General features: G+C 46.4%; 1 protein-coding gene across 3 annotated transcripts in view; it reads right to left on the bottom strand.

The window, feature by feature from the left end:
* The window catches only part of creb5b (cAMP responsive element binding protein 5b), a 559,467-nt gene that overhangs the window by 454,801 nt on the left and 82,214 nt on the right, over window positions 1-22,452 (bottom strand). For all 3 annotated transcript variants that reach the window (XM_068059425.1, XM_068059416.1, XM_068059435.1), the window contains one exon: window positions 5,234-5,355. In XM_068059425.1, coding sequence (XP_067915526.1) covers window positions 5,234-5,355 — 122 coding nt within the window. The remainder of the gene's footprint in view (window positions 1-5,233; window positions 5,356-22,452) is intronic.

Here is a 22,452-nt window from a genome sequence, read left to right as displayed (position 1 = left end):
CTGAGCCTTTTTCATCGGCAGTTTACTTAACAGCAAAGGTATTTCACTGGACACTACATCCATACTAATAAAATGGTTTACCCCTGCTATTTTACATGGAATTACAACTCTTTTTAGTGATTTCAATGTGTTATCATCCCCTAACCTGAAACAGGTAGAACAGTCATATTCTTGGACCTTACTTCGGTCTTGTTTACTTAAAGAATCCATGTAACACCTTAACCAGTCCACTCCACATACTGTGGGCGTACACCCACTGTCTAGTACTGCGCAACTGAACGAATCTGCGACTAGGATAGTCATTACCGGACTAAAGCTTCTCATGACCAGTACAATTCCTTCTGAATGATCAGTAGCATCATCCTCGCCTCCTGAACCTTCCACGTCATGTGCCATCTCAGAAACCCTGTTATTCCTTTTTGGACAATGCAACGCATAATAATACTTTGAGTCACATCGGAAACACCTGTTGACCACCCCTTGGTTATTCCTGGGATTCATCTTTCTGCCATAATTGCCCACTTTCGGCCGTCTGTTATAGCCGCCAAAAGAGTGTCTATGCTCATACGTTTTGTGTGTGATTCTCCTTTCGTACTGACGTTTGGGCCCCCATATTTGAATGGCCTCGAAATAATGCTAGCATTCTATCATACACCTTTGGTGTCACCGCTGAAGAGCCCATTTGCGTCATGAAAGCGACCGGAAAGGAACCTTTCCTCAAAAATTTTTTTCAGGGCGTCAGACATCTGATCAAAAAGCATATCTCTTCTTTTGAATCTAACTCCTGTTAATACCAAAAGCCTATCTATGTTCGATATCCTATCATAATCCAACAATTTGAAGGCAAGTACTATTTAGGTATTTCCAAGTAGAATTGCTGCAATCTTGCATATAGTCAGTTAAACGCCATAATATATTCTTCGATGGAAGAACCACCCATTTTTCTAAATTTATCAAAGTCCAACCACACCTCATAGGCATTCAATAAGTCATCTCTCACATAAATTTTATCCATAAATTTTAAGAGATTATCCGAACCTTTCTCATTGTCCAAATGATGAGCCGCTAGCTCCGAGAACACTTTGCCCCTGATCTTGCTTCTGGTGGGAAGTGAAAGCGCAAGGGCTATTTCCTTGCTTCCTTTTTGGTAAAGACGTATTCTGTGTCCATAGATCAACTTCATTCTTCCATTGATCGTAAGGTTCAGCTTCACAAAGCAGCGTTGCAAAATCACATCCCTGACACCTTACATCTGGTTTCTGTCATCTTTCTTCAAAAAAATCTCCACAGCTTTCTCAAAAAAAACTCCAATTCTAACCTCCTGTCTGAAAACAAATCTTAGTTTCTAATAATAAAAACAAGAAATGCTGGAACCACTCAGCAGGTCTGGCAGCATCTGTGGAAAGAGAAGCAGAGTTAACATTTCGGGTCAGTGACCCTTCTTCGGACCCTTCTTAGTCTCTAATCTTCACTTTCAAGGAACTGTCCTCTGCTACCAATGTTAGAGAAACTTCCAAGCCTGTTTGTGAAGAAGACACTGAGACTAGGATGCTTTGGTGGAGCCTGTTTATTGCTTGCCACAGAGCTTACTTCTCCACTCCTAACAACACCCAGCCAGTGCTGGCTGGCTCTTCTTTACAAATACATCTGAGTACCTAATCAACACCCAACACTAAAACAAAAGCAAAGTACTGCAGATGCTGGAAATCTGAAACACAAACAAGAAATGCTGGAAATACTCAGCAGGTCTGGCAGCATCTGTGGAGAGAGAAGCAAAGTAAACGTTTCAGGTCAGTGACCCTTCATCAGAACTGTTCTGAAGGGTCACTGACCTGAAACATTACCTCTGCTTCTCCCTCCACAGATGCTGCCAGACCTGCTGAGTATTTCCAGCATTTCCTGTTTGTGTTTCAACACCCAACGCCCGTTCACCATATTACCTTCAACTACTAAGTATTTAACATCCATTAACAGAACTTATTAGACACTAACAAGAGTGACTCCATTTGTAAATAAGTTTAAAAAGCATATTAATACAGCTGCGATGGAAAGGGAGAAAACGATTGACAAATTAGCAATAATAAAAGCAGATAAAATTCCAGCTCGGGATAGCATGCACCAAGCATAAGCACATAAGAAATAGGAGCAGGAGTAGGTCATTTGGTCCCTCGAGCCTGCATTCAATAAGATCATAGCTGATCTGACTGTGGCCTTAACTCCACTTTCCATCTGGCACTTCTGGCTGAAGATGGATGCAAATGCTTCAGCCTTGTCTTTTGCACTGATGTGCTGGGCTCCCCCATCGTTGAGGATCAGGATACTAGTGGAGCCTCTTCCCCTGTCAGTTGTTTAATTATCCACCACCATTCACGACTGGATGTAGCAGGACTGCAGAGTTTAGATCTGATCTGTTGGTTGTGGGATCACTTATTCCTGTCCATTGCATGCTGCTTCTGCTGTTTGGCATGCAAGTAGTGCTGTGTTGTAGTTTCACCAGGCTGATGCCTCATTTTTTTTTTTAGATATGACTGGTGCTGCTCCTGGCATGCCCTCCTGCACTCTTCATCGAACCTGGGTTGGTCCCCCGGTTTGATGGTAATGGTAGAGTGAAGCTACAGATTGTGGTTGAATCCAATTCTGCTGCTGCTGGTGGCCCACAGTGCCTCACGGATGCCCTATTTTGAGTTGCTAGATTTGTTCAAAATCTATTCCAATTAGCACGGTGGTAATGTCACACAACACATTGGAGGGTACCCTCAATGTGAAGACAGGACTCTGTCTTCACAAGGGCTGTGCAGTGGTCACTCCTACCAATAGTGTCATGGCCAGATGCATCTGCAACAGGTAGATTGGTGAGGACGAGGTCGAGTAGGTTTTTCCCTCTTGTTGGTTCCCTCACCACCTGCCACAGACCCAGTCTAGCAGCTATGTCCTTTAGGACTCGGCCAGCTCAGTTAGTAGTGGTGCTACTGAGCCACTCTTGGTGATGGACATTGAAGTCCCTCACCCAGAGTATATCTGGTGCCCTTGCTACCCTCGGTGCTTTTTCCAAGTGGTGTTCAACATGGAGAAATACCGATTCATCGGCCGAGGGGGGTGCGGTAGGTGGTGATCAGCAGGAGGTTTCCTTTCCTATGTTTGACCTGATGCCGTGAAACTTCATGGGGTCCAGAGTCAATGTTGAGGACTTCCAGGGCAACTCCCTCCCGACTGTATACCACTGTGCCGCCACCTCTGGTGGGTCATCCTGCCGGTGGGACAGGGCATACCCAGGGATGGTGATGGTGGTGTCTGGGACATTGTCTGTAAGGTATGATTTGGTGAGTATGACTATGTCAGGCTGTTGCTTGACTAGTCTGTGAGACAGCTCTCCCAATTTCAGCACAAGCCCCCAGATGTTAGTAATGAGGACTTTGCAGGGTCGACAGGGCTGGGTTTGCCATTGTCGTTTCCGTTACCAAGGTCGATGCTGGGTGGTCCATCACTTTTCATTCCTTTTATTAGACTTTGTAGCAGTTTGATACAACTGAGTGGCTTGCTAGGCCATTTCAGAGGGCATTTAAGTGTCAACCACATTGCTTTGGGTCTGGATTCACATGTAAGCAAGGTCAGGTAAGGATGGCAGATTTCCTTTCCTAAAGGACATTAGTGAATCAAATGGGTTTTTACAACAATCAACAAGAGTAATGTAGCAAATATAATATATTTGGATTTTCATAAGGTCTTTGGTAAGGTACCACACAATTGCCTCATGATAAGGGTTAGGGCATGTGGAGTCAGGCAACAAATAGCTGAATGGATAGCAAATTGGCTAAAAAATAAAAGCATAAAGTCGGGGTAAAGGATGAAAGCAGTGTTCCACAAGGATCAGTAGTGGGACCACTGCTATTCACAATTTACATTAATGATTTGGGCTTGGAAACAAGTAACTCAATATCAAAATTTGCCAGTGATACCAAATTGGAGGGTATAGCTAATTCTGAGGAAGAATGCAACATAATACATGAAGACGTTAGAAAACTTGCAGACTGCGCAAATCAACTTTAAGATAAATGTGAGGTGGTACACTTTGGTAGGAAAAACAGAAACATCACCTACACCATAGAAAGTAAGAAACTAAATGGGATAGAAGGAGAAAGAGATCTAGTGATACAGGTGAACAAATCATTAAAAGCAGCATTGCAGGTGAGCAAAACAATTAAAACTGCTAACAAAGCACAGCGATTTAGTTCTGGGGTATAGTTTCAAAAGTAGTTAGCTTATGTTAAACTCATGAAGGACCTTGGTCAAGCCACACTTAGTCTACTGTGCACAGTTCTGGTCTCCATACTGAAAAAAGGACATAGAAACACCGGAGAAAGTGCAAGAATATTTACAGAATGGTTGCCAGAAATGAGAGATTACAGCTATTGGGAAAGATTGAACACAGTTTGGAGCTTTTTTCTTTAGAAAAGAGAAAACTTAGAGGTGACCTGATAGAGATCTTTTAAAATTGACATAGAGAGAATGTTTCTCTTACAGCAGAATCTAAAACTAGGGGGAATAAATAAAATATAGTTACTAATCAATCCAGTAGTGAAATAAGGAGGTTTTTCTTTAGTCAGAGAGAGTTAGATTGTGGAACTTGCTACCAAAGGAAGAGATTGAGGCAATAGCTTAGATACTTTCAAAGAAAACTAAACGAGTACATGAGCAAAAAGGGAATACAAAGATGTGCTGAAAGGCTGAGATGAGGTAGATGGAATGGGAATACACTCATGTAGAGCATAAACACCAGCACAGTTGGACTGAATGGCCTATTTCTGTGCTGTATATTCTAAATATTTCTATGCAAATATCTATGTAATTTCTGATCTTCAAATACTTTCAGAGAAAGAGAAAACTTCAATCCATCTGTTTGGAATCAATTCTGCCACAAGTAAAAGAACACTGAGAGGTAAACCTTAAGGTTTGGTCCATTATTGATTGAGACTCGCAAATATTCACTTATGTAATGCTTTCTCAGTTTGGTGGCTTCTGTTAGCAAAGCACCCAAAAATTAATAATGGCAAAATTAATCAATACCAGCACCAACTTCCTCTTGAAACAAATATTTCTATAAATAGGCTGTTGTTAAATGGCATGTAATGAAGTTGAAGTACAGCATTAATCAGACAATCCAAACCAGTCCCTCTCAAAGACTAGGAAATTCTGGAGAGGGAAATTGCACACCAATTGCAGTCTATTCACATACCCTTTTATTGTCTTCCTCTTCCTGTGCTTTCCTAAACTCCTGCTCTAAGGAACACGCAAGTTCATTAAAGAGTCCAACTTCTTCACAGTTCTTCAGAAATCGAGTAGGGGTGGGAGTCTGATCTACAAAGAAATGTGTAAGAATTATTAGTTCAGTTTATATTAAAGTCCTATTCAATAAATGAAAGATGATATCTTCCTTAGTCGCTACCTCATATCAATCGAACTCCAACTTAGATAGGCTTCAGCGCTGTGGAGTGACAAATTGGAGTCATTAGCACCCATTTTTCAGGTGCTACAAGTGTCCTTAGAACTCCAAAGTGGCATCCACAGCATATGTCCAGCGAAAGTATGCATGGCAGGCAGACTATGATGTCAATCAGTGTTTAATGCTGATTTGATGACAGCGGTGCCATTTTGGAGCTCAGCGCTCCAGTTAACCTCTCTTAACCTCAGACAGCTGAACACATGTTCAGCAACAGGAAAGACACCCCACCAGCCCTATTTAAAGGAGTGATCAACTACGTTCAGGTTAGTTGCTGATTAATTTCTTCTGATAGTTGCTGTAATTCTACAAGTGTTTGGTGCTTTCTTTATTTGTTTCAAGTTGCTAAAGTCTACAGGGGGTGGTGTGGCAGGTGCTGAAGAAATTTTTGCTGACTTCAAGGCTTGTTTGCAAACCAGTTGCTCCCAGAATGGACACACTAGTAGGCATTCTCCTTGGAATATAGCATGACAGGGAGAATGAAGACAGACAACACACTTCAGGACAAACTGCTGGAAGAGGAGGAGGGGTAAAAAGGTTCTCAGCAGGAGGCCACATTTGCCCAGAGTGTTCAGACAGCAGTTCTCCTACCTGAATCACAGTGAGGAACAAGGTGTGAGACATCTGCACTTCTGCAAGGATGCCTTCACTGAAATCTTTCATCTGCTGCAGCCACAACTGCAACCTCAGAGCAGAGCAAGTACTGCATTGCCAGTGGCTGTGAATGTGACTGTGGCAATGTGTATAGCTCCTTCCAAATGAGAGCTGGAGATATTTGCAACATCTCCCAGTTTGCAGTCCACTGTTACATGAGGGAGGTCACTGAAGCTATCGATTCAAGGAGAGCTAACTACATTTCATTCTCTCTTGTCAGAGACAAGCAGGAGGAGTGAGCACATGGCTTTGCTAGGATTGCAGGTTTCCCCATGGCATAGGTTGCCATATCCAATTTAGCCCCCATGATATTTTCCTCAGCTTTGTAAGATAGTCCTTCTTATTGGGAAAGTGAAATTAAAAGTATTATTCCATCTAAGTTATGGAATAATAAGGTGTCCATTTTTTAAAATAGTATTTAATGTCAGAATGTAAAAAAACTAAAAGCATAATTTTTTGGTCTAGATTTTCCATTAGGTGCCCAATTATCACCTACTCTCCTGAAATACAAGCAGAAAATGCTGGAACCACTCAGCAGGTCAGTCAGTACTTGTGGAAAGAGAAAGGGTTAATGGGCTGAATTTTCCCTGCCCCGTGATGCCGGATGTGGAGGTGGGGAAGCCTCCCCGAAGCATTCCTGCCACAGGGGCACTCTTCCAGAGGTGGGCTGGGACTCGGATTGTTGACAGGGCTGTGAGCATGAAAGGCTGCAATCGTGACCAATCCCAATCCAGTGGAGGGGTTTCCCCTTTATCCCAGTGGAACTGCTTGTTAATCTGTTAATTGTGTATCAATTGTTTGATTTTTTTTTTAACTCATTTGTGGGATATAGGTGTTGCTGACAAGGCCAGCATTTATTGCCCATCGCTAATTGCCCTTGAGAAGCTGGTGGTGAGCTGCCTTTTTGAACTGCTGCAGTCCATGTGGGGTAGGTACACCCACAGTGCTGTTAGGAAGGGAGTTCCAGGATTTTATCCCAGTGACAGTGAAGGAACGGCGATATAGCTCCAAGTCAGGATGGGGTTTGTGGCTTGGAGGGGAACTTGCAGGTGGTGGCGTTCCTGTGCAACTGCTGCCCGTGTCCTTCTAGGTGGTAGAGGTCAGGAGTTTGGAAGGTGCTGCCGAAGGAGCCTTGGTGCGTTGTTGCAGTGCATCTTGTAGATGGTACACACTGGTGCCACTGTACATCAGTGGTGAAGGGAGTGAATGTTTGGAAGGTGCTGCGGAAGGAGCCTTGGTGCGTTGTTGCAGTGCATCTTGTAGATGGTACACACTGGTGCCACTGTACATCAGTGGTGAAGGGAGTGATTGTTTGTGGATGGGGTGCCAATTAAGTGGGCTGCTTTGCCTGGATGGTGTCAAGCTTCTTGAGTGTTGTTGTGGCAAGTGGAAGGTATTCCATCACGGTCCTGACTTTGTGCCTTGCAGATGGTGGACAGGCTTTGGGGAGTCAGGAGGTGAGTTACTCGCCGCAGGATTCCTAGTCTCTGGCCTTCTCTTGCAGCCACGGTATTTATATGGCTACTCCAGTTCAGTTTCTGGTCAACGGTAACCCCTCATGATGTTGATGGTGGGGGATTCAATGATCATAATGCCATTGAATGTCAAGGAGAGATGGTTAGATTCTCTCTTGTTTGAGATGGTCATTGCCTGGCACTTGTGTGGCACAAATGTTACTTGCCACTTTTCAGCCCAAGCCTGGATATTGTCTAGGTCTTGCTGCTTTTCTACACGGACTGCTTCAGTATCTGAGGAGTCACAAATGGTGCTGAACACTGTGCAATCATCAACGAACATCCCCACTTCTGACCTTATGATTGAAGATCATTGATGAAGCAGCTGAAGATGACTGGGCCTAGGACACTACCCTTAGGAACTCCTGCAGTGATGTCCTGGAGCTGAGATGATTGACCTCCAACAACCACAACCATCTTCATCTAGCACAGAGTTTTCTCCCTGCTTCCCATTGACTCCACTTTTGCTAGGGCTTCTTGATGCCATACTCAGTCAAATGCTGCCTTGATGTTAAGGGCAGTCACTGTCACCTCACTTCGAGTTCTGCTCTTTTGTTCATGTTTGAACCAAGGCTGCAATGAGGTCAGGAGCTGAGTGGCCCTGGCAGAACCCAAACTGAACAGGGTATTGCTAAGCAAGTGCCGCTTGATAGCACTGTCAACGACACCGTCCATCACTTTACTGATGATTGAGAGTAGATTGATGGCGCGGTAATTGGCCAGGTTGGATTTGCCCTGCTTTTTGTGTACAAGACATACCTGGGCAATTTTCCACATTGCCGGGTAGATGCCAGTGTTGTAGCTGTACTGGAACAGCTTGGCTAGGGGCGCAGCTAGTTCTGGAGCAATCCTCAGTACTATTGCAGTAATGTTATCAGGGCCCATAGCCTTTGCAGTATCCAGTGCCTTCAGTCGTTTCTTGATATCATGCGGAGTGAATCAAACTGGCTGAAGAATGGCATCTGTGATACTGGGGACTTCAGGAGGAGGCTGAGATGGATCATCCACTCCGCAGCCTTATCTTTTGCACTGATGTGCTGGGCTCCGCCATCATTGAGGATGGGGATATTTGTGGAGCCACCTCCTCCTGTCACAATTAGATGTGGAAGGACTGCAGAGCTTGGATCTGATCCGTTGGTCATGGGATTGCTTAGCTCTATCGCATGCTGCTTCTGCAGTTTGGCATGCAAGTAAGCCTGGGTTGCAGTCTCACCAAGTTGACAACTCATTTTGAGGAATGCCTGGTGCTGCTCCTGGCATGCCCTCCTGCACTCTTCACTGAACCAAGTTTGGTCCCCCGGCTTGATGGTAATGGTACAATGGGGGATATGCCAGGCCATGATGTTACAGATTGTACTTGAATACAATTCTGCTGCTGCTGGTGACCCACAGCACCTCATGGATGCCCAGTTTTGCATTGCTAGATCTGTTTGAAATCTATCCTATTTAGCATGGTGGTAGTGCCACACAACACGAAGGAGGGTATCCTCAATGTGAAGGCGGGACTTGGTCTCCACAGGGACTGTGCAGTGGTCACTCCTATCAATACTGTCATGGACAGATGCATCTGCGGCAGACAGATTGGTGAGGACAACATCAAGTATGGTTTTCCCTCACCACCTGCTGCAGACCCAGTCTAGCAGCTATGTCCTTTAGGACTCGGCCAGCAGTGCTGCTACCGAGTCACTCTTGGTGATGGGCATTGAAGTCCCCCAACCAGAGTACATTCTGTGCACTTGCTACCCTCAGTGCTTCCTCCAAGTGGTGTTCAACATGGAGGTTTACTGATTCATCAGCTGGGGGGGGGAGGGGAAGGGGTGGGGGCAGTAGGTGGTGAACAGCAGGAGGTTTCCTTTCCCACGTTTGACCTGATGCCATGAAACTTCATGGCGTCCAGAATCAACGCTGAGGAGTCCCAGGGCAACTCCCTCCCACTGTATACCACTGTGCCACCACCTCTGGTGGGTCAGGACTTAACCAGGGATGGTGATGGTGGTGTCTGGGATACTGTCTGTAAGGCATGATTTGGTGAATATGACTATGTCAGGCTGCTGCTTGACTGGTCTGTGGGACAGCTCTCCCCACTTTGGCACAGGCCCCCAGATGTTAGTAATGAGGACTTTGCAGGGTCGACAGGGCTAGGTTTGCCATTGACATTTCCAGTGCCTAGGTCGATGCCAGGTGGTCTATCCCGTTTCATTCCTTTTCTTACACTTTATAGCAGTTTGATGCAACTGAGTTAACCACATTGCTGTGGGTCAGGAGTCACATGTAGGCCAGACCAGGTAAGGACAGCAGATTTCCTTCTCTAAAGGACATTAGTGAACCGGATGGGTTTTTACAACAATCATTTCATAGCCATCATTAGTTTAATTCCAGACTTATTAACTGAACTGAATTAATATTCCCACCTTCTGCTGTCATGGGATTCGAACCCATGTCGCCAGAGCAATACACTGGCTTTTAAGTGACTCGGTGAGTGACGATACCACTACACCACTGCCTCCCCTATCTACAGGTAAAGGGTGTTAATTGGCGTCTTACTTGAGCACTTATAAACAGCCACTTACTGAGAATGGTGGAGGATCTGAGTGAGGAGCTAGATGTTTGTCATCCTTTTATTCTGTACAACAAATGTGAAATTGAGTAAAGGTAGGCTCCAGCATTATTCTTCCATTACAAACTTTATGGAGTTTAACACTGCTGGCCTAGATTTTGTTTATTTCTTCACTGATCTGCAGACCAGTGAGGGCACCTCCATGTTGAGATGCCCTCATGGTCCCCAACGTGACTCAGCAGCGCCCACCTGTCCCAGTGTGGCTGCCAAGGCTCCAGAACTGTCGACCCTCTGACTGGGCCTGCAGCATCGAAAGCTTACCTGCTGTCGTTAATAGGACAGCAAACGCAGAGGTGGCCAATTAGGAGGCCGCCTCCCAGAAGATTGCTGAGCTAGTCTCGCTGCTGGCAAGTGCATCAGGACCGCCATTTGGTCTCAACGTTGGGGTCCCAAAGCCCATGAGAAAATCCAGCTCAATGTTTCAGGTCAGTGACCTTTCATCAGAACCCTAGCTTCTGATTGGCTTCTATGTTTTTAAAATTGCACCAAAACTACTTGAAATACCCTATTGCCCATATGGGTAGATTATGCTATAATTATTGCCAGCTTCTAATTGTGCCTTTCAAAAACTGCCCAACATGTCCATGCCATTGATTATGCTCCACATGTGCTTCCTCCCACCCTTCTTCATTTAACCCCATTAATAGGGCGGCACAGTGGCGCAGTGGTTAGCACCGCAGCCTCACAGCTTCAGCGACCCGGGTTCAATTCCGGGTACTGCCTGTGTGGAGTTTGCAAGTTCTCCCTGTGTCTGCGTGGGTTTCCTCCGGGTGCTCCGGTTTCCTCCCACATGCCAAAGACTTGCAGGTTGATAGGTAAATTGGCCATTATAAACTACCCCTAGGATAGGTAGGTGGTAGGGAAATATAGGGACTGGTGGGGATGTGGTAGGAATATGGAATTAGTATAGGATTAGTATAAATGGGTGGTTGATGGTCAGCACAGACTCGGTGGGCTGAAGGGCCTGTTTCAGTGCTGTATCTCTAAAAATATATATATATATCCTTCTATTGCTTTCTCACTCATGTATTTATCTAACTTCCCCTTACATGCATCTATGCTATTCGCCTCAACTACTCCTGGTGTTAGTGAGCTCCACATTCTAACCACTCTCTAGGTAAAGAAGTTGCTCCTGAAATGCCTATTGGATTGATTAGTGGTTGTCTTATATTTATTTCCCCTAGTTCTGGTCCCGCCCATAAGTGGAAACATCAGGCATGAAATTCGGATCATTAGCGCTACTGGAGACAGCACACCTCAGCAATCCTAGTAATCTGTTGGAGGACATATTGCTGGACAGCTGTGAGATCCTGCATGCCCCTGAGATTTGCAGCCAGGATGGCAGCAGTCTGAGCTGGCATGGCACCAAGTTGGCTTGCATGGAAACAAGTATGGATCCCAAGACCTCCTTCTGAGCATTAAGACGTTAGATAACTTCCGCCTGTGCTGCAGTGAAAGCTGACACATCAACCACCAGGTGTTCCATCACAGTTGGGTCTGCCAGTGCACTCATGGAGTTGGGCACCACTTCCAAGGTGGAAAGATAGGCTCCACACTCTGCAAAAATCCCTGTGCCACATTAAAGCCAGACTCCTCCATGCTCCTTGACAGTGACAGGTGGCTCTGTGACAGGCCTGCCAATGCCCCAATCATCTCAGTGTGCATGCTTATCAGCCTTCTTCTGTGTGCCACCCATTGAAGTTTTCATCTGAGTCCCCTGCAGCAGAACTTGTCTGCAACCTCGCCCTCCTGGCACACAAATTAGCCTTTCCCCCTTGCTTGGCTACAGCCCACTCATGCCTGGAGACTCACCCATGCAGATCCTAACTCTATACTAGTCTCTAGGGTATGTGCAGGGCCAGTATCTGAGCTGGTGGCTGCAAGTGTCAGATCAAGTGTGGGGTTGCTCGCTCTCTTCCTCATGGGTGTGCTGTGGCTGGCCAAGCAGGAGTTCTTGGGTATCTGAAAGCACAGTGGTGCAGTGGTTAGCACCGCAGCCTCACAACTCCAGCGACCCGGGTTCAATTCTGGGTACTGCCTGTGTGGAGTTTGCAAGTTCTCCCTGTGACCGCATGGGTTTTTGCTGGGTGCTCCGGTTTCCTCCCACAGCCAAAGACTTGCAGATTGATAGGTAAATTAACCATTGTAAATTGCCCCTAGTATAGGTAGGGGAAGGTGGGGATGTGGTAGGAATATGGGATTAATCTAGGATTAGTATAAATGGGTGGTTGATGGTCAGCACAGACTTGGTGGGCCAAAGGGCCTGTTTCAGTGCTGTATCTCTAAATAAAATAAATAGGAGAGGGTTGGGTTTCAGGGTGGTGTGGGGGGAGGGGGTGCATGGTGTGGAAAACAGTGGATCCATGATCACACCATCTGCAGCTTTCATTTCATGCAAGATCTCAGGATGTCCTGAGGAACATGTTGAAAAGGGGCATAAGGCAGTAACTTCAGATTATTCACATGATGTCAGAGACATCAGATGCCATGGGCTCTGTTGCAGCTGGCCCCATGATTTGGAGTACCATCTCTGTCAGGCTGAATGGATGGACTCATGGAGTTGTGGTGTCCTGCCTCCCCCCACCTTCCCCAAGCTGGTTCTCTGTTTCTCCCTCCTGTAATGAGCAACCTTGTCATACAAGAGAGGGGTAAGAATGTCACTGACTGTGTTGTGATGTGCCTGCCATAGCTGTATAATTGGAGATATGTGGAGGCGGGGATGAAGTGGAGTACGAGAATGTTAGGCGTGGGTCCTAAATGCTGCTGGATGAGTGATGCGAATGTAGTGCAATGAACAGTGTGACAGGTTGGTGGAGCAGTTGGTGTGAGATGCAATCACTGACAACCATGCATGAGATCGTTAAACATTTTCTGTCACTGCTACCAGGTCCCTATGGCCAATCTCCAGGCATTGACCTTCCTTACCACTGCTCTCACTCCATTTGGAGGGTCTGATGTGTGGACCTCCTGTCACCCCACCCCTCCGCAGAAACATTGCCTATCTCCTGCAATCCACGTCTGACACATGTGCCTCCAGTGCGGCATTTGAAAATCTTGGAACCCTCTCCCTGGTCTGGTATTCCTTTTTTCTTCACTTTGACTGTTATTTGCAGCCCTCAGTTTATTAGTACAGTTCCCCTTTAAGAGGCAAAGGCTGCCTTTGAGAGCTGGAGGCTAGCTGGAACATGAGCTGGCCTCACATGCTTTGTCCCCCTGTTCTGTGTGCAGCTAGTCAGCAGCGCAGGTCACACTGGGCTGCACATTGCAATCACTTAAATGAGCAAGCAGCACAAAATTTACACGTTGCCCACCTCCACCGTGACCGGTGCAAGCCAGTCATGAATCTGGACTCCCCCACCCAAATAGCGGCGCAATCCAATTTTTAGTCTATCATCTCTGGTGATTGGCGATGAGCATTCTATGTGCGAGAGATGATGGAAATGCAGCCTCAGGACTTTGGTGAGGTCAGATGAGATCATCAGCTGCAATTCTTTTGATGGCTGAACAAACCAATTCAGGAAAGGCAAAGCATGCCACAAGTGCCACACATGAAGTTGTCCCTTACCAGTGTTGCAGGATGATCTTTGCTGACACCTTGTTTGCAGGGCTAGCATCTGCTTTGGAGCTTCTGAAACCACATGTCGTGGTAGTGGTGAAATCCTGTCCACAGCTGGTGTCGCCATTTGTGTCAATTGTAAGCTAGAGTTTCCCACTTGATGTGATTGATGTTGAGGACTTTTATGTCTCTTTTGACTGCACGCTGGAATTGGAGCTTTGGGCATCCTGCTGGTCACTTGGCACGGGTTACCTCCCCATATGGCATATCCTTGGAGATGCAGCCATCTTCCATCCTGTGCACATGCTCAAGCCAGCGATGCCTTCTTTGCTTGATTAGCGATAGCATGCTTGGCTTCTTTATCCTAGAAAGGACTGCTTCATTGGTGACTTTGTCTTTCCAATGTGATGCCAAGGATGCATCATAGACACCAGAGATGGAAGTTATTGAGACTTTTTCTTGGCAGGCTTTGCTGCCATACAGCAATGTGCTGAGGACACAGGCCTTGTGGTCCTCTGGGTCAGTTTGTTGTTTTGCCATGCCCGTTTTGTTCGTAATCATTTCTACCTCTGCCCTATCAAACCCTTTCATAATTTTAAAGGCGTCTATCAGTCCTCTCTTTCTAGGGAAACAGCCCCAGCTTGTTCAATCTTTCCTGATAGATATTATCTCCCAGTTCTGATATAATTTCAGTAACTCTTTTTTGTATCTTCTCAGTGCCTCTATATCATTTTATAATATGGAGACTTGAACTGTCCACTGTATCCAAGATGTGGTAGGGAATGAAAGACACCACACTGTTGATTTCACTTAATGAGTCACCTGGGTGCTGTTTTCCACAATAGTCTACTCTTCTGTTTTCATTTCAATATTAATTGTTTATGTAATCAATCTAATACATGTGTTATTGATGCTTCACGTAAAAAGGGAGATGGCGTCTTGGCAGGACAGGGAGGTAGTGGGGACAGGGGAGGCCTAGGATTGCTGTAATTCCCTGCTCTGTGATGTTGGCAGTGGAAACCTCATTCTCCATGGTCATAATTGGCAATGGGACTCCTCAGATATGGGTCAGTGCAGCATGACTGCTCTCTATGCTGGAAGATGAGTTATGGGGATATCTGTCATAAGGGTTCGGAGGTGTTCAGATGAAATGCTGCTGAATCAGCATGGCTTTTGCAGTCATGCCAGCCTACTGTTTGCCCTGAGGTCTGGGACAGCATCAGCGGTCTTGCTCCAAAGTCGGGCACCGGGTACCTCCGGATTGATCCCTTCTCCCTCCCCTTCTTCTTCCTCCCAGTCCTATTCTGAGGTAGAGTGGGGTTCCTGGTCCACCTCCTCATCCAGCTCCAGGCCTCTTTGTACTGTCATGTTGTGCAGGGCACAGGAGACAACCACAATACGAGACACTCTGGCTGGCTTGAGCTGGCGGGCACCACCCGATCGGTCAAGGCAATGGAAGTGCCTTTTCAAGATGCCAATGATCTGTTTGATGCAGGTACATGCTAGCAGATGGCTCTAGTTGTAGCCACTCTTTCTATCCATGTCTGGGAAGCAGACAGTCGTCAGTAGCCAGCTCTTTTGGAAATAACCCTTAGCTGCAAGCAGCCACCCACAGAGTCTGGACGTGGACCTGAAGAGGTGCAGCACCTGGGACTCTTGAAACATACAGGAGTCATGACAGTTGCCTGGGAACCAAGCACAAACCTACAAGATATGCTTACTGTGGTCACAGACCAGCTGGACATTCAATCAGTGGTAGCCTTTATGTTCAGGAATCTAGCTGGCTGGTCTGTCAGATGGCCACGTGGGTACTATCGATGACCCTTAGACTTGAGAGAATCCATCACTGACAGCAAACCCCAATGCCGCTGCACCTGTGCAGGCCTAGTTACATCAAAATGGATGTAGTCTCCCGCCCTCTGGAATATGGCATCAATGACCTGCCTGGCGGCTTAACGAGCTGCTGACTGCAAGATGCCACCCAGGTCTGCAAACTAATTTTTTTTTTCCATGGGATGTGGGCATCACTGGCTAGGCCAGCATTTATTGCCCATCCTTAATTTCCTGAGAGAAGGTGGTGGTGAGCCGCCTTCTTGAACCCCTGCAGTCCATGTAGTATATGTACACCCACAGTGCTGTTAGGGAGGGAGTTCCAGGATTTTGACCCAGTGACAGCGAAGGATATAATTCCAAGTCAAGGTGGTGTGTGGCTTGGAGGGGAACTTTCAGTTCGTGGTGTTCCCATGCATCTGCTGCCCTTGTCCTTCTGGGTGGTAGAGGTCACAGGTTTGGAAGGTGCTGTCGAAGCAACCTTGGTGAGTTGCTGCAATGCATCTTGTAGATAGTACACACTGCTGCCACCATGCATCAGTGGTGAGGGAGTGAATGGTGAAGGTGGTGAATAGGGTGCCAATCATGTGGGCTGCTTAGTCCTGGATAGTTTCGAGTTTCTTAAGTATTGTTGGAGCTGTACCCATCCAGGCAAATGGAGAGTATTCCATCACACTCTTGACATGTGCCTTGTAGATGATGGACAGGCTTTGGGGAGTCAGGAGGTGAGATACTCGCCGCAGAATTCCCAGCCTCTGACCTTTTCTTGTAGTCACAGTACGTATATGGCTACTCCAGTTCAGTTTCTGGTCAATGGTAACCCCTCAGGATGTTGATAGTGGGGGATTCATGCCATTGAATATCAAGGGGAGATAGTTGGATTCTCTCTTGTTGGAGATGGTCATTGCCTGGCACTTGTGTGGTATGAATGTTACTTACCACTTATCAGCCCAAGCCTGAATGCTGTTCATGTCTTACTGCTTGCAGGCACGGACTGTCGGAGTCGCGAAAGGTACTGAACACTGCAATCATCAGGGAATATCCCCACTTCCGACCTTATGTTGGAGGGAAGGTCATTGATGAAGCAGCTGAAGGTGGTTGGGCCCCTGAGAACTCCTGCAGCGATATCCTGGGGCTGAGATGATTGGCCTCCAATAACTCCAACCATCTTCCTTTGCACTCGGTATGACTCCAACGAGTGGAGAGTTTTCCCCCGATTCCCATTGACTTTGTTCTTAATGAATACTGTGTCAGTCTTCACAAAAGAGGGGATGATGCAGATATTGTAGTGAAGGAGGAGGAGTGTGAAGTACTGGATGTGACAAACATAGAGAGCGAGAGGAAGTATTAAGGAGATTAGCATCCTTGAAAGTGGATAAATCACCAGAGCCGGATGAAATGTACCCCAGGCTGTTAAAAGAAGTCAGGGAGGAAATAGCGGATGGTCTGACCATCATTTTCCAATCCTCATTAGATACAGGTGTGGTGCCAGAGGATTGGAAGTGTGCTAACCTTGTACCTTTGTTTAAAACGGGACCGAGGGATAGACCAAATAATTACTAACTGCAGTAGTGGGAAAATTATTGGAATCAATTCTGAGACAGGATAAACTGTCACTTAGAAAGGCATGGATTAATCAAGGATAGTCAGCATGGATTTATTAAGAGAAGGTCTGTCTGACCAACTTGATTGAATTTTTTGAGAATGTAACAAGAAGGATTTAGTGCAGTTGATATGGTCTACAGGGTTTTTAGCGAGACTTTTGACAAGGTCCCACATGGCAGACTCGTTAAAAAAATAAAATCACATGGGATCCAGTGGAATGTAGCAAGCTGGATACAAAATTGGCTCAGTGGCAGGAAACAAAGGGTAATTGTTGATGTGTGTTTTTGCAACTGGAAGGCTGTTTCCAATGGGGTTCCGCAGGGCTCAGTACTAAGTCCTCTGCTTTTTATGGTATATATTAACTATTTTGACATAAATGTAGGGGGGAATGATCAAGAAGTTTGCAAAATTGGTCACGTGTTTAATAGCAAGGAGGATTGCTGTAGACTGCAGGAAGATATCAATGAACTGGTCAGGTGAGCAGAAAAGTGGCAAATGGATTTTAACCCAGAGAAGTGTGAACTGATGCATTTGGGGAGGTCAAACAAGGCAAAGGAATAAACAATAAATGGGAGGATACTGAGAGGTATAGAGGAGTGAATGTCCACAGACCCCTGAAGGTAGCAGGACAGGTCGATAAGATGGTTAAGAAGGCATATGGAATCCTTCCTTTATTAGACGAGGTATAGAATATAAGAGTAGGGAGGATATGCTGGAACTATATAAAACATCAGTTAGGCCACAACTTGAGTACTATGTGCAGTTCAGGTCACCTCATCACAGAAAGGATGCAATTGCACGAAAAAGGGTACAGAGGAGATTTACAAGGATGGTGCCAGGACTGGAAAATTGCAACTAAGAGGAAAAATTGGATAGGCTGGGGTTGTTCTCCTTGGAATAGAAGAAGCTGAAGGGAGATTTGATTGAGATATACAAAATTGTGAGGGGCCTGGATAGAGTGGATGTGAAGGGCCTATTTACCTGCAGATAGGTGAGTGACTAGGGGACATTGATTTAAAGTGATTGGTAGAAGGATTAGAGGGGAGATGAGGAAAATAATTTTACCTAGAGGGTGGTAGAGGTCTGGAACCCACTGGCTGAAAGGGTAGTAGAGGCAGAAACATTCAACGCATTTGAAAGGTGTCTGGATATACACCTCAAATGCTGTAACCTGCAGGGCTACAGAACAAATGCTGGGAAGTGGAATTAGGCTGGGTGGCTCGTTTTTCAGCTGGCGCAGACATGATGGGCCAAGTGGCCTCTTTCTGTGCTGTAAAATTTCTATGATTCTAAGGCCCTGTACTCAAGGAAAGCGGAATTCATAGTCTTCTCTCTAAGCAGAGAGAAGCAGGAGGAACGGACATGTGGCTTTGCCACGGTAGCGTGATTCCCAATGGTGCAAGGAGACATCGACTGCACACAGGTGGCTCTGTGAGTGCCACATTTCAGCAGGAAGATCTACTGTGTTACAAGAGCTTTGTTTTTGTGTTGAAAACACAAGAGGAGGGAAAGACAACCACTTTCAAGCACTACATTCCAGATCACAACTACTCACTGTATAAAAATGTTACCTCATGTCTCTGGTTCTTTTGCCAATCACCTTAAATCTGTGTCCTCTGGTTACTGAACCTTCTGCCACTGGAAATAATTTCCTCTTATTTACTCTACCAAAATCATTCATGATTTTGAATGCCTCTTAACCTTCTCTGCTCTAAAGAGAACAATCCCAGCTTCTCCAGTGTCGCCACATAACCGAAGTCCCTCAACTCTGGTAGAACTGTGGTAAATCTCTTCGGCAACCTCTCAATGGCCTTGACATCCTTCCTAAATATGATGCGCAGAATTGAACACAATACTTCAGCAAGCAAGGCCTAAATTGAGTTTTATAAAGGTTGGCCCATAATTTCCTTGCTTTCGTACTCTATGGGTGAAATTTTAATGGAACCGAACTGCTCGCAATGGTGAGTCTGGCAACTAGTCGGGAACCCGTCTGTCACTGGACTAGTCAGCCATGTCATTGCATCCCACTTCCGGGTTTCCCAAAGAGTCATAGAGTGTGGGTGAGATGATAATCTGCACCTGTCAATGGAAGGATCTCTATTTAAAGGGATCCTGGCAGGGATCAGAATAGCTGCATCCAACATCGTTGCTGAAGGCTGCATAAAGGATGGAAGCGAGACAAGGGAAAGCTGCCCCCTGGATCTTCCACTCTTCCCTGGAGATGATGCTGGAGGAGGTGAGGGTCCAAAGAGATGTGTTGTTTCCCACAGAAGGGACAAAGAGGTCAGCCATGCAAAGTAAATAAGCTTGGCTGGAAATCTCTGAAGAGGTCAGCAGCTGGCATATGGTCCCTCGCAGCTTGATTCAGTGCTGCAAGCGGTTCAATGGCCTCATTAGGGCAAGAAAGGGGAGTAGCATACTACTTTCAGGTGCCAACCCACATTCTCTGACTTCTCCAGCATTTTCCTGCACAGCATGCCTCAGAACAACACACCATGCAGCTCCATTCATTTCTCCCACTCGAGGCACCTCCGGAAATCCCCATCTAGACACCCAACACTCACATTCATCCTCATCTCAGTGGCATCTTGCACCCATCCTTCGCAGTGACCCTTCACAACTGTTGTCATTCCATCCTTTCCACACATTCCAATTCTCACACATAACTCTGCTTTCTCTCATTGCAGGAGAAGAGCCCACAAGACTCCAGTGATAAGCAGAGAGCTGGGGGTTGACCCCAGTCATAGCCACCCTGACTGCTGCAGAGGAGCTGGTGTTAGATATCAGCAGGGTGGTACTGTCCATGGGTGTAGATGATGAAGAGATGGGGGTCTCCCATATACTTGGTGACAGAATTAGATATCACACTGCCACATGGCACATAACAATCACTCATGTTGACTGCTATCACCACAAACTAAAATGTCAAGATCTGCACAAAGTAGTCTTTGAACCCTTTCCCCATGTCAATTCTAATTCATGTCTTTCATCTCCCACAAGTTCTTCAAGGAGGAGCAGAGGAGTCCTCAGACGAGGATGCGCACTCTGAGGGAATACTGTCACAGGACACCTCGGTGGAGATTACAATAGAGGTAACTATGTTGTCACATGGCGAGGCACACATCACAGCAGCAGGAGCTGGAGACAGGAACAGTAGTGGAGAGTCCCCGTCGGAGGGCATAGGACACTCCAAGTTCTGCTCAGTTGGATGCAGATGTTGAGCCTCAGGGGTCATCCACAAAGCAGCAACAGGAAATGTGTGTGGTTCTATCGGCATTGCATTTCCAGAGGCAATGGACACCTTGGAAAGAGATTGGAGGATCCAGTCTCTACTATACATGCCATGTTGTCTCAGGCATTTGCGCTGATGTTCACCTGCATGGAGAGGCAGATATGGCAGGAAACCAAGTGCATGCTTGCTCTCACCAATGGCCAGCACAGTCAGTCTGCCACTTTAAACAGGATGGAGGAAAGACTCGCCTTGGCCATTCAGTGCCTGAACTGCAGAAAAGTGTTCTCCAGCTCTTGACTAGCAGATAAATGCAGGTGGGCCATGAGAGGGCTAATGGAAGTGGGGACACTTCTCAAGGCACTCCCACTTCTCATACCTTGCCCACCCACCCTGCCAGACAAAGCTCCACATGCTGTCTCCTGCCTCGATGACTGAGTCTGCCCCTGCACAAGTACAGGTGGGGCAGAAAAATTGGTAGGGCCCTCATGCGCTCCAGATCCCAGAAGAAATCCACCATGGACATCTCAGCTGTCAGAGCAGGGGAACAAGCAGCCTGTCTCTAGGGTAGCACCACGTAGCAGTAATAAAAAGCAGAAGATGAAGTCCTCTTAATTGCAGAAGGGGATTCACTTGGGTGAATATAACAATGTTGTTATGTTTATGGAAATTTAAAGGAATCAAACACTTTATTTAAACTCTCCATTGTTCCGCCATCTCCAGTGTTGCACCTCAAATTCCAAAACTACATTAGCCTTGAGGAGAATGGTATGCTCAAAGTTGGTGTGAATGTGATGAAAGGATTTATGACTATGGGAATGATTTATGTTGGGGGGGGTGGGCGGGTGGTGCAGAGGGTTTAGCCATATGACTTCACGCATTCCGTTAACCTGAACCATGCCTGTATGATCTCATCACAGGCTTCTCTGGCAGTCAGGTGAGCAGCTTCAGGCACCCCGATCACATCCTGCTCCTCCTCCTCGTCTTCCAACTCCTCCACCTGGTTGGAGGATGCCAAGCAGTCTGCACCTTTCTCCTTCTACAGCTCCAGTCCTCTCTGCAGCACCTTCTTGTGCAAACAGACCACTACCATTCTGGAGACCCTTACTGGTGCATACTGAAGGGCCACCAGATCTGTCCAGCACCTAAATTGCATCTTCAGCAATCGAATGACTTGCTCAGTGATCGCCCTTGTGCTCATGTGGCTCCAATTGCACCTTTCCTCTGCATCAGTGTTAGGGCTCCTCACAAGTATCATGAGTCAGGTCCTTTGAGGGCAGCCCTCGTCTCCAAGAAGCCACCCACTCACTTTATGTGGAGGTGTAAAATCCCGTGGGTGCTGTGGCTGTCACAGACTGAACTGATCATGGCAGCTTTCAGAACAGCATGCACAGACATGCATGAAAACCTTCCAGTGGTCACATAGGAGTTGAACATTGAGGAAGTGGAATCTCTTCCAATTGATAAACACTCCAGGGCACCTTGATTGTCACTTGTGTGCAGTCAATGACTCCCTGTACCTTTGGGAATTTAGCCACTGCAGCAAATGTGAGAGCCCTCTGGCTCTGACTGGCCTCATCGATGTCAAAATGGACATAAGTGGCAGCATTGGCAAGTATGGCATTGGTCGCCTGGGAGATACGCCTGTGGGCAGCTGATTGTGATATCCTGCAGATATCACCAGCAGATCCCTGGAAGGAGCCAGAGGCAAAGAAACTCAGGGCTGCGATGACCTTTATGGCCACTGGCAATGTGTGCCCACCTGGCCCTCTTGTTCCTGGAGGCTGCGGATGTCAGCAACGATGTGCCAAGAAAGTCCGAGCCTCCAGAAGAATTATTGTTCCATCATATCAAGGAAGCTTATCCTTGTAGACCTTGTGCTGGGGTATCGTCTCCTTTGGGCTGGAACTCTATGTCCATCTCGTCTGCTCTGTGGTGTGGAATGTGGCT

The sequence above is a fragment of the Heterodontus francisci genome, chromosome 2 (assembly GCF_036365525.1).
Source record: "Heterodontus francisci isolate sHetFra1 chromosome 2, sHetFra1.hap1, whole genome shotgun sequence".
NCBI classification, from domain to species: Eukaryota; Metazoa; Chordata; class Chondrichthyes; order Heterodontiformes; family Heterodontidae; genus Heterodontus; species Heterodontus francisci.
This window is presented reverse-complemented; position numbering and strand designations above follow the sequence as displayed.